General features: G+C 69.3%; 3 protein-coding genes across 3 annotated transcripts in view; 2 read left to right on the top strand and 1 right to left on the bottom strand.

Moving 5' to 3' along the window:
• Positions 1-9,644, top strand: part of CHLNCDRAFT_53186 (hypothetical protein) — a gene marked incomplete at both ends in the record, with an annotated part of 18,339 nt that extends 8,695 nt beyond the window's left edge. Inside the window, 31 exons of the mRNA XM_005846403.1 lie at positions 101-305; positions 411-530; positions 665-777; positions 1,062-1,143; positions 1,258-1,720; positions 1,866-1,998; positions 2,136-2,205; positions 2,347-2,442; positions 2,573-2,669; positions 2,772-2,860; positions 2,967-3,076; positions 3,227-3,297; positions 3,420-3,561; positions 3,712-4,132; positions 4,258-4,336; positions 4,510-4,609; positions 4,767-4,869; positions 5,046-5,129; positions 5,268-5,336; positions 5,509-5,564; positions 5,696-5,793; positions 5,933-5,976; positions 6,162-6,278; positions 6,438-6,608; positions 6,800-6,904; positions 7,085-7,199; positions 7,344-7,436; positions 7,551-7,640; positions 7,848-7,922; positions 8,048-9,441; positions 9,603-9,644. Coding sequence (XP_005846465.1) covers positions 101-305; positions 411-530; positions 665-777; positions 1,062-1,143; positions 1,258-1,720; positions 1,866-1,998; positions 2,136-2,205; positions 2,347-2,442; positions 2,573-2,669; positions 2,772-2,860; positions 2,967-3,076; positions 3,227-3,297; positions 3,420-3,561; positions 3,712-4,132; positions 4,258-4,336; positions 4,510-4,609; positions 4,767-4,869; positions 5,046-5,129; positions 5,268-5,336; positions 5,509-5,564; positions 5,696-5,793; positions 5,933-5,976; positions 6,162-6,278; positions 6,438-6,608; positions 6,800-6,904; positions 7,085-7,199; positions 7,344-7,436; positions 7,551-7,640; positions 7,848-7,922; positions 8,048-9,441; positions 9,603-9,644 — 5,047 coding nt within the window. The remainder of the gene's footprint in view (positions 1-100; positions 306-410; positions 531-664; positions 778-1,061; positions 1,144-1,257; positions 1,721-1,865; positions 1,999-2,135; positions 2,206-2,346; positions 2,443-2,572; positions 2,670-2,771; positions 2,861-2,966; positions 3,077-3,226; positions 3,298-3,419; positions 3,562-3,711; positions 4,133-4,257; positions 4,337-4,509; positions 4,610-4,766; positions 4,870-5,045; positions 5,130-5,267; positions 5,337-5,508; positions 5,565-5,695; positions 5,794-5,932; positions 5,977-6,161; positions 6,279-6,437; positions 6,609-6,799; positions 6,905-7,084; positions 7,200-7,343; positions 7,437-7,550; positions 7,641-7,847; positions 7,923-8,047; positions 9,442-9,602) is intronic.
• Positions 9,645-10,331: 687 nt separating this feature from the next.
• Positions 10,332-11,681, bottom strand: CHLNCDRAFT_58268 (expressed protein; the record flags this gene model as incomplete). The annotated part of the gene is made up of 3 exons (XM_005846228.1): positions 11,130-11,681; positions 10,884-10,983; positions 10,332-10,677 (listed from the first exon to the last, which is right to left on the bottom strand). The coding sequence occupies exons 1-3, from the start codon at positions 11,509-11,511 to the stop codon at positions 10,332-10,334; spliced, it is 828 nt and encodes a 275-aa protein (XP_005846290.1). The 5' UTR covers positions 11,512-11,681.
• A 532-nt stretch (positions 11,682-12,213) lies between these two features.
• CHLNCDRAFT_16922 (hypothetical protein) lies at positions 12,214-13,593 on the top strand (the record flags this gene model as incomplete). The annotated part of the gene is made up of 3 exons (XM_005846402.1): positions 12,214-12,311; positions 12,459-12,900; positions 13,066-13,593. Coding segments are annotated over 3 exons (1,068 nt in total), but the record flags the coding sequence as incomplete, so codon positions are not given.
• Positions 13,594-13,946: the final 353 nt, after the last annotated feature.

The following is a 13,946-nucleotide window of genomic DNA, read 5'->3' as shown; positions in this document are numbered from 1 at the left end:
TCTCCCCAGCAGCCGCGGCATGTGCCAGGTTGAGCCTGTGAGGAGTGTTTGCGCTGCCGCTGAATGCACCGCCCATCCCGCCTGCCGCTGGTGAGTGCAGGGTGGGCACGGTGCTGTTCCTGGGGTTCCCCTCCCTGCTGGAGCCGCCGCCGCGGACCGGCAGCGGCACGGCGCGCACAGGGCTGGGCGCGGTGCAGGCCTGCATGGAGGTTGTGCAGAAGCGCATGCGCCAGCACGACGGCAGCTTCCTCCAGGCAAGCGAGCGAGCGAGCTGTGGTTGTGCCAGACATAGGTCGCTGGGGGCGGTGCCTGCCAAGTGCCTGTTATGAGCCGGTGGCAGGTGCCCCCGCGGCCACATCTCACTCCTCCCGCCACTGTCACACATGCCCTTTGCTGCGCCTGCCTCGCAGTTCCGCTGCGACGAGAAGGGCTTCCTGGCCATCTGCGCCTTTGGCCTGCCGGGGCGCAGCCACGAGGATGGCCCCGCCCGCGGCATCCAGGCAGCGCTGGCCATCGTGGAGGCAGTCAAGGTGGGCGGGGGGCAGGCTTTCCACTGCCTGTGCACAGTGAAATGGTAGGGCTGCGTCTGGGCCCTGCTCCCGACCCATCTGCCTGCCTGGGTGGCCAGCGGCACGCCGACACGCGGGCCTTGCCTGCGCTGCAGCGGCGCGGCGGGCGCGCCTGCTGCGGTGTTACCACCGGCCAGCTGTTCTGCGCCATGGTGGGGTCGCAGCGGCGCTCAGAGTACACTGTGTTCGGCAACGCCATCAACCTCAGGTGGGCACAAACTCGACCCTGCCTGGCACCTGGACTTTGCTCAGGGGTGGCTGGTTGGTGGGCTGGGCTGGGGGTGGGCGGGGTGCGTGGGCCCACCGCCCCCCCACCTGGGCAAGGGCCGCGGCCAACTGTATACAATGTTTTACCCACTCGTGCCCAGACTCGACTCGTTCCCAAACGCTCCCAACCTAAGATCAGCATTGGACTGCCACCCCTTCCACCGGCTCTGCACCGCTGCGCCTGCCCTCCCTCCCCCCCAATCGGACTTTCTCTTCTGCCTGCAGCGCCCGGCTGATGGTGCGGGCGCGGGACCGGTTTGCCGACGTGTACTGCGACGCCACCACCCAGCAGCTGGCCAAGAACAAGGTACGCACCAGCTGCGGCAGCTCGCCGCACTTGCCGCGCAGGCTGGACATCCTGCTGCCCCATGGGCACAGGCAGCTGACCCTCCAGCAACCCACCTGCTGCCATCCTGTTCAGGCGGTGTACCGCCAGCTGGATGCGGTACGCGTCAAGGGGCGGCAGCAGCCGGTGGAGATTTTCGAGGTGGCCTCGCTGGACTTGGAAGGGGCCACCGCGCCGGGCCAGCGCCTGCTGCACTCCCCGCTGGGCCCGCAGCCCCTCCCCGCCGTGCCGCCCGTGGCAGCAGCTGCCGCGGTGGCCGCGGCGGCAGGGCTGACAGAGGCGCGGAGCCGCCGCAGCAGCTTTGCGCCGTCGCCGCAGCAGCGGCTGTCAGGCGCGGTGCTCGGCAGCGGCGGGGCGCTGGAGAGCCTGGCCAGCGCGCTGGCGCCCCAGCTGCTGCAGCTGCAGCCGCAGGCAGAGGAGCTCCCGCAGGCGCCCACCGCCCAGGGCTCCGACAGCCTGGGGCTGGGCGACCGCCTGCTGTCCATTGCCTCCACCGCGGCAGCCCCCATCAAGCTCGCACCCAACGCGCCAATGATCGGTACGGCAGCCGGGGGCGCGTGCAGCCTGGTGCACACTCATGCTTGCTTGCTTGCCAGCGACTGACCTCTTCACTGCTTGGTATCCCCGACTGGGCAGCTGCTCACTCCCCCCCACGCCCCTGCACCACACCGTCTGATCTGCAGCCCGCGAGTCAGAGCTGGCAGCCATCACAGAGCGCTGCGTGGAGCTGGTGCAGCAGAAGCGGGGCGGGGTGGTGATGGTGGAGGGCGAGGCCGGCATGGGGAAGAGCAGGCTGGTGGAGGAGCTGCAGCAGAGGTGGGCGGATAGGGTGGGCGCCAGGGCTGCCTGTACACATGCAGCAAGGCGGATAGCGCAGGCGCCATGCGGGGTGCAGCAGGCCGCACCGTGTCGCTCAAACCGTGCCTGCCACCTGCCTGCCTGCCGGCCTGCAGCGAGCTGGGCGGGGTGTATGACAGCTGCAACCTGTTCCTGGGGCTGGGCAGGCGGGAGCGCAAGAGCCAGGTGCGCGGCGGCCAGGCCTGCTGCGGGGCGCCCAGGCAGCTGCAGCCTGCTCGATTGCCTGTATGCCACCCATCGCGGTGTCCACCTTCCCTTGTTGTTTTCAAAGCTCGAGATGGGCCACACCGTCGAGGTGCTGTGCAGGCGTTGTATCCATGGCGGCGTGTGCTGCGCGAGATGTTCCACCACGATCGCCAGCTGGGCCAGGTGTACTGCCTGAAGGACCTCCAGCCCACGGTGGTGAGTGAGCCTGGCGGGCCAGCAAGCGCCCACAAGCTTCTCTCCTGCTGCTGCTCCTGCTGCTGGCACGCTGCTGCACCAGCCACAGGGGATCCGCAAACATGTGGCCTGCCGCTGCTGCTTGGTGCAGGTGGTGACCGAGCTGGCACTGAGGCTGCAGGAGGGGGTGCCCGACTTTGCGCAGTGGCGCCACCTGCTGGCAGATGCGCTGGAGCTGCCGCTGTCAGGTTGGCACCTGGAGGGGCCACTTGGAGCTTTCTTGCCTGGCCCCTGCCCTGCCTCCCACACATGCACCCAACTTTGCCTGCCTTTGCAACCCCTTGCCGCAGAGTTCCCTGCGGCGCTGCCCACGCCTGAGCAGCACAGGAAGCTTCTGCTGGAGCAGCGCCACCTCGAGGGAGGGTCGCCGCCACAAGGGGTGGGTACTGTACTGCCTTCCAGGAGGCACAGCCAAATATACATCAAGGCCACCCTTCGAGTTTCCATGCTCACCCCATTGCTGCCTGCTGGCGCTCTGCCTGCAGCTGCAGGGCTCGCCTCCCCACCTGGATTTTCTGGAGGCAGCGCAGCAGCTGGCAGCAACAGTGAGCACCAGCCCCGGTGCACTGCTCCATTCCGCCGAAGCAGGCCTGGGGTGCGTGAGTGGCCGGTGATGGCTGGGCATCCTGTTAGTTTCCTGTTGCTGCTGTTGGTGGCAGGCTATGCTCGAGTGCTTCTTTCCCTGCCCAGCCTATCAGCACTGAATAATATGCTGTGGCGTTGCCCTGTCGATTCTCTGCTGCAGGGAAGAGGAGGAGGCGTTCCTGTCCGGCCCCGACCGAGCGCGCTCGTTTGCCGCCCGCATGAAGCGCTCAGGTGCGCGGTCAGACGCTCTGCTTATGTGACCACAGCACCCGACCGACATGCGCAATCATGACTTTTCTTACCTGCTGCCCATGCTGTTTCTTTGGCAAACCTGTATGCTGTATGCTATGCAGCCAGCTTGACACTGGGCATGCTGGCGCCCCGGCACCACGACCACGGCACCTGGGAGGTCCAGGACAGCGGGCGCAGCCAGTCGCCCACCGTGAGTGAACTGGACAGGCTGAGGGCCACCGCCACGCCATCCCCCCGCAAAATGTGAGTGCCTGCTGGGCTTTGGCGGAGCATGCATTCATTCATCACTTGATCGAGCGGCAGACAGGCTAGCCCTCGGTCTGCCCCCGCACAGTACAGCACTGTGTTGAGCGTGGGCCGGTTACCTGGCTGGCCATGCTGGGTTGCGCGCAGGTCTCGGATCCTCAAGCAGCAGGAGGTAACCGTGTGGCAGCAAGCCAAGTTGGCGGCGGCCGCAGCAGAGCGACCAGCGCTGCTGCATGGGGCACCCAGCTCCGTCAGCAGCGGTGATGGCAGCGGCAGCGACAGCAGCAGCGACTCGGGGTCTTACTCCAGCAGCCCCGCTTCTTCATTCACTGGCAGCGTGCACAGCATACCCGGCACCCCGACGACAGCGCAGCTCGGCAGCGAGGGCGGTGGTGACGGCAGCGCGCGCCTCGGCAGCTCCAGCCTGCGCGGCAAGTCCAGGAACAGCAGCCTGGGGCGGGGCAGAGGGCAGCAGCCGTGGCCCATGCAGCGCTCGGTTACCAGCAGGGCAGGGGTGCTGGCCTTGCGGTCCAGCACGCCAGCCAGGGAGATCAGCACACACCTCAGGGTGAGGCGCGAGGCCGGCTGGAGCCCCCCATCTGTTGGTTCTTGCCCGCACCTGCATGCCACAAATGGCTGCTTGCCCGCCCTCCATGCTGCATTTGGTGCTGCCGTCAACCTTTGGCCCTGCAGGCCAAGAAGGTTCAGGAGCTGGTTGTGGCCGTCATCCGGGAGTTCATCGCCGCCTACGGCCCACTCGTCCTGGTTCTGGGTGCGCCTCGGCTGCTCACAGGAACCAGTGGCTGCCCTGGAGACGTCCCAGAGTTCAGGGTGCCTGCCTGCCTGCCCTGTTTGCACGCATGCATGCATGCACGCATGGGAGTTGCTGCACTTGCCCTGCTATGCCCATCTCTGGCTCCCTGCTGCCCCGCCTGCGCCTCGCAGAGGACCTGCACCACTTTGACACCGCCAGCTGGCGCCTGCTCACCACCGCCATAGGCGACGAGGTCCTGCGCCAGAGCGTGCTGTTCATCCTCACCTACAGGTGCCACAGAGCGCATGGGATGGCTGCATGTCGGCCTCAGGGGGAGGGGGCTGGGCAGCCTGCATAGGCGCCGCATGACCCTGAATGCTCTGTTGGGCTCTCCCCCACATCGCTGCACCTCACCACGGGCTCGCTCCGCCGCCGGCCCAACCCGCAGGCCCAACTTTGGCGCGCTGTCGCCTGCGCTGCGGCAGCGGCCAGGCGGCAAGGAGCTGCGGTACCATCGGGTGCAGGTGGCGTACCGCACCCTTCTCGCCCAGGTGAGCCGACATCACCCATGCACCTGGACACGCTCAGGCGTGCCTGGGCAGTTGGCCAGCTCTTGAGTATGGGCATGTGCGTGTGCATGCTGGCTCCCGCACTTGCCGCACGGTTTGGGATCCGTCAGCCAGCCTAATTGCTCCATTCTCCATCCCTCCTGCAACCCGCGTTGCAGCCCTCTGCGCTGCACCTGGTCCTGCAACCCTTCAACGTGGAGCAGTCCTGCCAGTTTGTGTCGGCTGCTCTGGGAGGCGCGCAGGTGGGGGCTGGGGCCCGCCTGTGGCCCTCGCGCCGTCCTGCTGACCTGCCCTGGCTCATGCTGCTGCCCAGCCACGCCTTGCTCAGACGCGCCAATGGCTGCACTTCCTGTCGTCACCTCCCCCGGCTGTCGGTGCAGGTGCCCCCCGAAGTGGCGGTGCTGCTGTGGGAGCGCTCCAACGGGCTCCCCTCCTTCCTGGAGCAGCTGGTGGTCTTCCTGCAGGCACGCAGCACAACAGCATAGCGCTGCGGTGCCTGCGCCTCGCATGCTTGGGGTCACGGTATGGATGGGTGGGGATTACCTCTGATCCCCCTCGCCTCATCCTAGGCTTCCCCTCCCTGTCCACTGCGTTTTCCACTGCTTCCACTGCCCGGTGCAGCTGTTTGTCCAGACCCAGCTCCAGACGGCCGCCAACGGCGAGGTCGGCATCTTGAGGTGCGCAGCACCTGTGTTGCCACACGACACTGCCCATTTGCCACGACGTGTGCTGCCCCTTCCCAGAGTTTGTTTTATATTTTCCTCCCCCGCGCTCCCACATGCCATGCCGTGCTGCGCCACTGCCGCAGGCCCGGGCGGCACGGCACCGTGGAGGAGGTGCAGGCGGTGGCTCAGGCTGGGCTGGACTTCATCCGCAACAATGTGTCCATCAACTCAATCATCACAGGTGGGTGGCGGGCTGGGGTGGCGGGGTCGGCAGGCTTAGGCGGAGCCCCCAGCACCTGCTCTGCGGATTGTCGCCTGCATCATCGCCAGGCGTCCCGCACCGCAGTTCCCGCCACACCCCCCGCACACACACCCTGCAGACCGCGTGGACCGGCTGCGGCCCGAGGAGCAGCTGACGCTCAAGGTGGCCTCAGTCCTGGGGCTCACCATCTACCGCCAGCTCCTGCAGGCAAGCAGCCGGGCGTGGGGCATGGGGCTGGCGGCCCGGGCCAGCAGGCGTGCCAGTGTTTGGCGGGGTGATGCCAGAGCGCACGAAGCAAGCGCACCACCCAACCATCACCCAACCATCCCCTGCTTGTATGCTCGCAGGCCACCCACCCGCAGCACCCTCCGCTGCCTGCCGTGGAGGCCAGCCTGTGTGCGCTGGAGGCTGCCACCTTCCTTCGCCAGGACCCGCAGGATGTTTCCACCTGGCGCTTCTGCCAGGTGGGCGCAAGGCAGGCTGGCCGGCATGTTTTGGGAGCATGCAGGGGGGCGCGAGTCGCACCACGTGCCCAACCTCCCCCCCACACACACCGTCCGTCCACGCCTACCCCTCGCACACCACCACCCACACCAACCAGCCGACCCTGCCGCCTGCCACAGGTGCTGGCGCGTGATGTGGTGTACGAGATGGTGCCCAAGGAGCTGCGCCGTGACTGGCACGCCGCCGCGGCCGCCGCCATGGAGGCCTTCTCCTCCGCCCAGTTCCGCCTGCCCCCCAGCACCATTGCCTGGCACTGGAGCCAGAGCTGCCGCGACGTGGAGGCGTCGCAGGTGGGCGGGCGTGCTGGGGTGGGTGGTGGGGCGGGCGTGGACGGCCCCAGCTGGGCCCAAACCTTGCCGCTCCACCGCATCGGACGGAAGCCCCGCGACTCACACACCATGTGCCTCCTGGGCTCCCCTGGCTGGGCTCCCCTCCCCACGCAACCACCCCGCCCTCCCCTGCCCCGCCTGCCCGCCCGCAGTGGCAGCGCAGCTTCCACGCCGTGGAGTGGTGGGAGCGCTCGGCGGCGGCCTCGCTGGACAACGGCGGCTACGCCGACGCGCTGCCGCTGCTGCAGAAGGCGCAGGTGGGGCGGGGACAGCACACGCGGGGTGCAGACTCGGGAGGCCGCATGCGCCCTCCTCCCAGCAGTCTGTGAACCACGCATCTCGCCATCCTCCTGCACACACGCACGTGCTGCTCCACCCGGCCATCTCGCATTGCTCAGTGCTGCGTCCGTGCCCTCGTACCCCTGCCGCCGCCGCAGGATGTGGCGGCGGCCCTGGAGGACTACTTCACCGGCCACAGCCGCTCCTTCTTCCTCATGCACCACCAGAGCCTGCTGGCCTCCTCCGGGGCGGCGTCGGTGGCGGAAGCCATGGGTAGGCGCACTGAGCACACCCGCTGCCTGCCCGGCGGTACCAGCTACTGCCTGGGGTGCAAGCACCGCTATGGGGGCGCCTGCCTGGGGCGCCTTGCTGTACCCGCCAAGCCCATCCCTCCCTCCTGTGCGTGCCTGCCTGCAGGCTCCCTGCTGCTGGCAGGGGCATCCACAGGGCTGACGGCAGACACCGCGGCATCCACACGAGGCTCTGCCATGCCGCCAGTCCTCTCTGGAAGTGCGTGCCGATCAGCCGGCCTGTGCGCCTCCCTGCCCGTGGCTGCCCGTGCCCAATCCATGAGGCCTCGGGCCGCTTTGGCTGTGCTCACGCCTGCACACTGCACCTGTGCAGGTGCCAACTTGCTGCCTTTGGTGCCGCGCCTGCGGCGGGCGCACTGGGAGCGGTGCATGGCGGCAATGTGCATTGCTGCGGAGGCGACGGGTGCGCTCCAGGGACCGCGCTGCGCTTGCTCTGACCGGAGATGCTCAGGCCTGGCAGGCTCATTGTGCAAGTCCATGCCTGCACAGGGCTGGCCTTGCCTCTTGTTCCCTGGCAGCCCAGCTCATTGGCGCTCTCTCGAGCCGCTGAGCCACTTCCCTTTACAACCCTGCTTGCGCTGGTGCCCACCCCGCCTGCCCTCACCTGCAGACGAGTCGGTGCACGATGCCAAGGCTCACTGCCTCCTGGCGCTGCACCTGCTGGGGGTGCCACTCCCATCCAGCGGTGAGCACTGGCGGGCGGACAGCAAGCCGGAGGCCTCCCGCAGGCAGCCAGCCCACACCGCCCTGTCCTGTTGTCAACAACGCGCTCCTGCTTCTGAACACTTGCTGCTGCACTTCCTGCTGCAGAGGAGTTTTGGGCGTGGCAGGCGGCGCAGCAGCACTGGTGGTCCGGGCCGCGGCTGTGGGGGGCCCTACCCGCCTGCGCCTGCGCTTCGGCCGATGAGGACCCTCTGCAGCGGCGGGTTGCGGACCTTGAAGGCGGCGCCTATGCTTGGATGGCGCGCCCAGACGCTGCGCTGACCGGCAGCGCGGATCCCAGCGGTCGCGGCAGCCAGTCAAGGGGCAAGCGGCGCGGCATGCCCGCCGCCGGCCCAGCCACCCTTGCACCAGCACGTGCTGCTGCAGGTGTCCTGCCTCGCAGCAACATTGCGCAGCTGGACAGCGGAGGCCATTGGCAGCTTGTGCATCCATCCGCAGCCGCCCAGAAGCCGTCGCCTGCTGGTCGGCTTGGGACTGATGGCAAGGAGCAGCAGCAGGCGCCTGCACCCAGCAATGCCAGCGCCGCTGGCACACACAGCGGCGCTGACGGCAGCAGCGATGCCTTTGGCTCCTTTGCCGCATGGCCCTCACCCGCAGCAGGGCAGGGCGGTGTCGCCAGCGGTGCCTTTGGCTCCATCTCGCTGTCGCCGACCAGTGCCGGCCAGCAGCCGCACGCCGATAGGATGCTGTTGGGCGTCGCTGCCGGTGACTCGCGGGCGCTGCTGCACCCCAGCCCGTTTGAGCTGCCGCTGGCAGCGGCGCTGCCAGCAGCAGCGGCAACAGCCCCGCCGCCCGCCGAAACAGAAGCTGCCTGCGGCACAGCGGCCTTGCCGGCTGTGGCACAGGCGGGCGGGCTCACTGCGGCTGCTGGGGACGGCTTGACATTGCTCCGGCCCCGCAGCAGCCACCTGGCAGCGCTGCTGGACACAGCGGCAGCAGCGAACAGTGCGGCTGGCAGGCGCAGCGGCGCTCCTCCCTTGCCGCTGCAGCAGCAGCCCACCCCGCAGCTGTCGGCTATGGTTGCCGCCAGCAGCCAGCAGCAGCGGCAATCGGATGGCTACCGCAGGTGGGAGGCTGCGGGGCTGCTGGCGGCAGCGGAGGCGGGGGGCGAGCAGCAGGAGCAGGTGTCGCAGCCGCAGCCGCAGCCGCCGCCGCCGCAGCAGCAGCCGCAGCAGCAGCAGCCGGCATCGCTGCACCCACACGGCGACGTCGCCAGCATGAGCGTGGGCCCCGCCTTCAGCGCCAGAGCCTCTGACCTTGGGCTGCACGAGCAGCATGCGGCGGTGGTGCAGCAGCACCAGGAGCAGGTGCAGAAGCGGGCGGTGGCGTTTGGGCTGGCGGGGCGGGACGAGCGGTACAGCCCGCTGGCCAGGGCGGAGGCGGCTGTGGTGCTGGACCTGCTGTGCTCGCTGCTGGTGGCGCAGCCGCAGGTGGATGTGGAGGGGCTGCGCTACGTGCGCTGGGCCTGCACGCACCTGCAGGTGGGCGGGCATGGGGCGGTGGCTGCGCTGGAGCGGGGCAGGCCCACACAGGCTGGTGCATGCATGGTTGCAGCTGGCGCATGCATGCATGCAGTTGGCAGCAGTGCGGCTGGGGTCGCCCGCCGCGCAGGCCGCCCCCTGCCTGCCTGCCCGCCTGGCAGCCAACCGCCGGCCCGCTGTCGAGGTGCAGGGCGGGCGTGTGAGGCGTCGCAGCCCGTACCGCCACATCTGCGCAGATGCGGGCCTGGCCCTGCGGCGCGCTGGCAGCGCCGTGAGGCGGGACGGCACGGCCGGCGCGGCTGCCGGCCTGCCGTCGCTGCTGCACTCGCTGAGCAGCATGGCGCGCAGGGTGCTGCCGCAGCGTGGCAGCCGCACCGCTGCTGCCGGCAAGTCGACTGGCAGCCAATAAATCAGTCGGGGGGGGGATGCGCGCACGTCCCCGACCAACGCCCAACTGAATGTCTTGTACAGAACGGCATGTACGATGCTCTGACCCCTTCCAGCTTTTGTTGTTTGTGAACTGCATCAAAGCTCCTGCTCTAACATACCATCGCGTATCAATCGCCACCTCCGTTTACCTTGGCAACACCTCGCGCTCCCTACTCTATCCAGCTGTACCACGTTCCCGCCCCCGATATAATATCACTACCAATTCCCAGCTCACTCACTTTTGTCTCCTCCTCCCTTGCTTGTTGAGCTTCAGAGTCCCGCTCGATCCTCCCTTCTACGAGTTACACCCAATACCAGCATGGCCAGCGGCACTTGGAACGCGGCCAGCAATGCTGCCCTGCTTTTGTCCTGTCAGGTTCCAGCAGCTTCACTTACAATCCTTGCGACTGCGACAACCAAAGGCCAGCCTGCAAGCAGCAGGCTGTGGCGCCGCCTGGCCGTCAGTAGGGCGCGAAGCGCTGCTGCTCCTGCTGCTTGCCGCCCAGGCGAGAGAAGACGCTGGGCTTGGCGGCGGCGCCGTTGATGGGTGCGGCCACCGGGTGGCTGGCAGGGATCCCCGGGGGGATGAGGCCCATGAAGGGGAGCACCCCGGCCATGGCTGCCGCTGCGTTGGAGGCCGCCGCCGCCGCCGCCTGCTGCACGCGGTTGGGCGAGTTGAAGGCGAGCAGCAGCTGGCGGGCGCGGCCCGCCTGCTGCGGCCCCTTGGCGGGCAGCACCACGCCCTCGGCAAACCGCGTCAGGCTGCGCCCGTCGCTGATGCTCCACTCGCCAGACCGCACGTCGCCGCTGCGGGGGGCAGGGCGGGGCGGGAGGGCGGGGCGGCTGTGGGAGGCTGGTGGCGCCATCGGCACGCTCGCCTGCTCGCCATGCTCGTCCCATGTGCAGGAGCCTGGCACAGCAAGGGTTGGGAGCCCGGCAGGGCGCAACGGCAGCAGGGCAGGGGCTGCCACAGCACCAGGAGCGTGCGTGCGTGCGTGAAGGGTGCGCCCCACCTGGGGCATGTCACGCGGATGCCGATGAGGTTGAGCGCGTCGTTCATGGAGGCCAGGGTCACGCTGTTCAGGTGGCCGCCCGCCTGCAGCGTGATGTTGCCTGCGATAGGGAGGCAGGGGCGGGCAGGGAGGGGCAGCCGGGGGTGGGGCAGGGGCCCCGGGGATGGCATGCAGGCATGCCCGCCGGCACGGCGGCTCACTGGTGTCCTTTACACCCGTGCCTGTGCCACACGCCTGGCCGCCCACCTGCCCCGTCGATGCGCACGATTTCGGTGGCCATGAAGCGGAAGACGACGTCGCCGCTGCCCTCCTCCAGCCAGCACTTCTGCAGGTGGCGGTAGTCGTCGGCCTCCTGCTGCTGCTGCTGCTGCCGCAGGTCGTACCGCTGCTGCTGAGGCCGGCCTCCGCCGCCGCCGTGCCCGTCGTGCCGCCCCCTGCCACCCCCTTGCCGGCCGCCATGCTGCCCTGCGCCGCCCGCTTGCCGGCCGCCGCGTCCGCCGGCGGGGGCGGCGCCGCCGCGGCCACCGCGCCCACCTCGCCGCTGCTTGCCGTAGCCGCCGGCCTGCTCCACCTCCTGCTTCTTGATGATGTCATCAAGAGACATGCCCAGCCCTGCTGGCTCTGACATGGTGCTGCACAGGGTTGATGAGGAGGGTCTGTAGGCCGGCCTGCGTAAAACTGTCCGCGATGCAAGCTGCGTCAGGCTGAACGGCTGCCGGGCTCAATCGGGCTGCAATCGGTTGCAATTTGGCGCGAAGATGGTGCGGGCCGTTTGTGCGCTTCCGTGCCCTGCAAGCTTGCGATGATAGTGATGCTGGTTGCTTCCGAGCCCCTGGGACGGCGCTCCTGCCCTTTCCTATTGCTGCCGGGCTGGCAGCCGGCTCATGCCCACAAAAGGTCACAGGAAACGCGCGTCGCAGCTCTCGTGACGACCCCACCGCCCCACCCGACACCCTCACACTGGGACGGCCTTGCTTGGACCGCGCGGGCGGCCATGCATACAGCAGCCACCCTCTCCCACCTTTTATAAGCTCCCTCCCCGGCTGCTGTGTGACGGCATCCCACAATGCGCCTCACGTGCAACACCACTCGGGCTCGGGGTGCGTGCAGTGCCGGCAGCAACAGCCGGAGGGGAGTAGGAGGCCTCTCCCAGGCGCCAGCCGCCTCCCTGCCCGACCAGCCATTCCAGCAGCGCGCCAGGCTGGGCCACAGCTGCCTGCAGCGCAGCCACAACAACCGGCTGGAGGTGGAGCTGGCGGGGAGCGGCGGGCTGGACGTGCAAGGGGCGGCGGCAGAGGCGGCCGCGCCTGGGGAGCCGCTGGAGACCCTCTACGACTGTCTGGGCCTGGCGCAGGCCATGGTGGACATTGCCTCGGCCGTGGACGATGACATGCTGGCCCGCCTGCAAGTGGAGAAGGGCAGCCGCAGGTGACAGCCCCCGCCTCCCGCGGCTGCAGGGCCGGCATGTTGCGCACACCCTGGCCCCCGCATTGCTCCCTCTCCAGCCCTCCACCGCCCCAGCCGCGCCACCTCCACGCCTGCACACCTCCCCCCGCCCGCCCCTGCCGCCCGCAGGCTGGTCAGCCTGGAGGAGCGCGGCGCGGTGCTGGCCCAGCTGGAGGGCCGCGAGTACTCGGTGGCGGCCGGCGGCTCGCTGTCCAACACGCTGCTGGGCCTTGCGCGGCTGGGGCGGGCGGCCGCCGAGGCACGCGGCGAGCCGCCGCTGCGCGTCGCCATGGCGGGCCTGCTGGGCGACGACCTGCTGGGCGAGTTCTACCGCGCGCAGATGGAGGCGGCCGGGGTGCACGTGGCCTCGCCGCCGCTGGCGGGCGGCGCCACTGGCACCGTGGTAGTGCTGACCAGCCCCGACGCGCAGCGCACCATGTGCTCGCACCTCGGCACGGCGGCGGAGGTGGCGGTGGACGCGGCGCTGCAGGCCGCCATCGCCCGCTCCCGCCTGCTGGTGGTGGAGGGGTACCTGTGGGAGCTGCCGGGGGCGCAGCGCACCGTCGCCAAGGTGGGCCGCGCGGCTGCACGGCTGCGGGGCAGGGGGGGAGTGCCCCGGCGGTGGTCAAGGTGGTCACGACGGCGGAACGGCCGGGAAGCTTCCTAGGCGCTCAGCGGGCCGGCTTGGCTGCCCTTCTCTCCTCACCACACAGCCCCCCACTCTCCTGCCCTGCAGGCCATCGCCGCGGCGCGCCGGCACGGCTGCGTGGTGGCCATGACCGCGGGCGACGCCGGGGTGGTGCGCCGCCACGCCGCCGCCATGTGGGCCGCCATCGACGCCGGCGTGGACCTGCTGTTCACAAACGCGGGCGAGGCGGAAGCCCTGCTGCTCCACGAGCCGCGCGGGGAGGCGTGCCAGGGCGGCGGCGCGGCGGCGGCGGCCGCGGGCCACTGCGCCACGGGCGAGCAGCTGGCGCTGCGGCTGGGCCCGCACTGCTCCGTGGTGGTGGTGACCGACGGCGACCGCGGCTCCTACATGACCGCCCTGGGCCAGCTGCACTGCGTGCCGCCCTGCTGGATGGACGCGCCTCCGGTGGACACGTGCGGCGCGGGCGATGCGTACGCCGCGGGCCTGCTCTACGCCTACCTGCGCCATCACGACCTGGTCAGCATGGGCCGCACCGCGGCGCGCGTGGCCACCGCCGTCATCTCCAAGCACGGCGCCACGCTGACGCCCGAGGCCGCCGACGCGCTGGCGCGCTCGCTGCCCCTGGCCGCGCCGGCGCGGTCGCCGTCTGCGGCCGCCCTGGCACCCGCCACGCCTCGCGTGTGATGTGGCTGAGGTGGCGCCACGCCTCTTCACCTATTTTCCCTTTCCTCGCACCCTCTCCTTGCCGGCATTCGTCACCAGAATCCCAGAAATGGCAGCTTGGCCGCTCTTGCTCATGCCCCCCATACTCCTAGCGCCCTCTGTGCTGTTTTTCCCTTGTCCCTTTTCGAATCGGCTTTCATTTGCTCTTAGAAGGTTCAATCAGCGCGCACTCATTGAATCCCTGATGCACTGACTACATATCTCTTTGACGGCGAGCGCGGTGGTGCGCAAGGGGGGAGCTTGCC

The sequence above is a fragment of the Chlorella variabilis genome (genome assembly GCF_000147415.1).
Source record: "Chlorella variabilis unplaced genomic scaffold CHLNCscaffold_14, whole genome shotgun sequence".
NCBI classification, from domain to species: domain Eukaryota; kingdom Viridiplantae; phylum Chlorophyta; class Trebouxiophyceae; order Chlorellales; family Chlorellaceae; genus Chlorella; species Chlorella variabilis.
The sequence above is the reverse complement of the archived record's forward strand: the minus strand, read 5'-3'. Positions and strand labels throughout refer to the sequence as shown.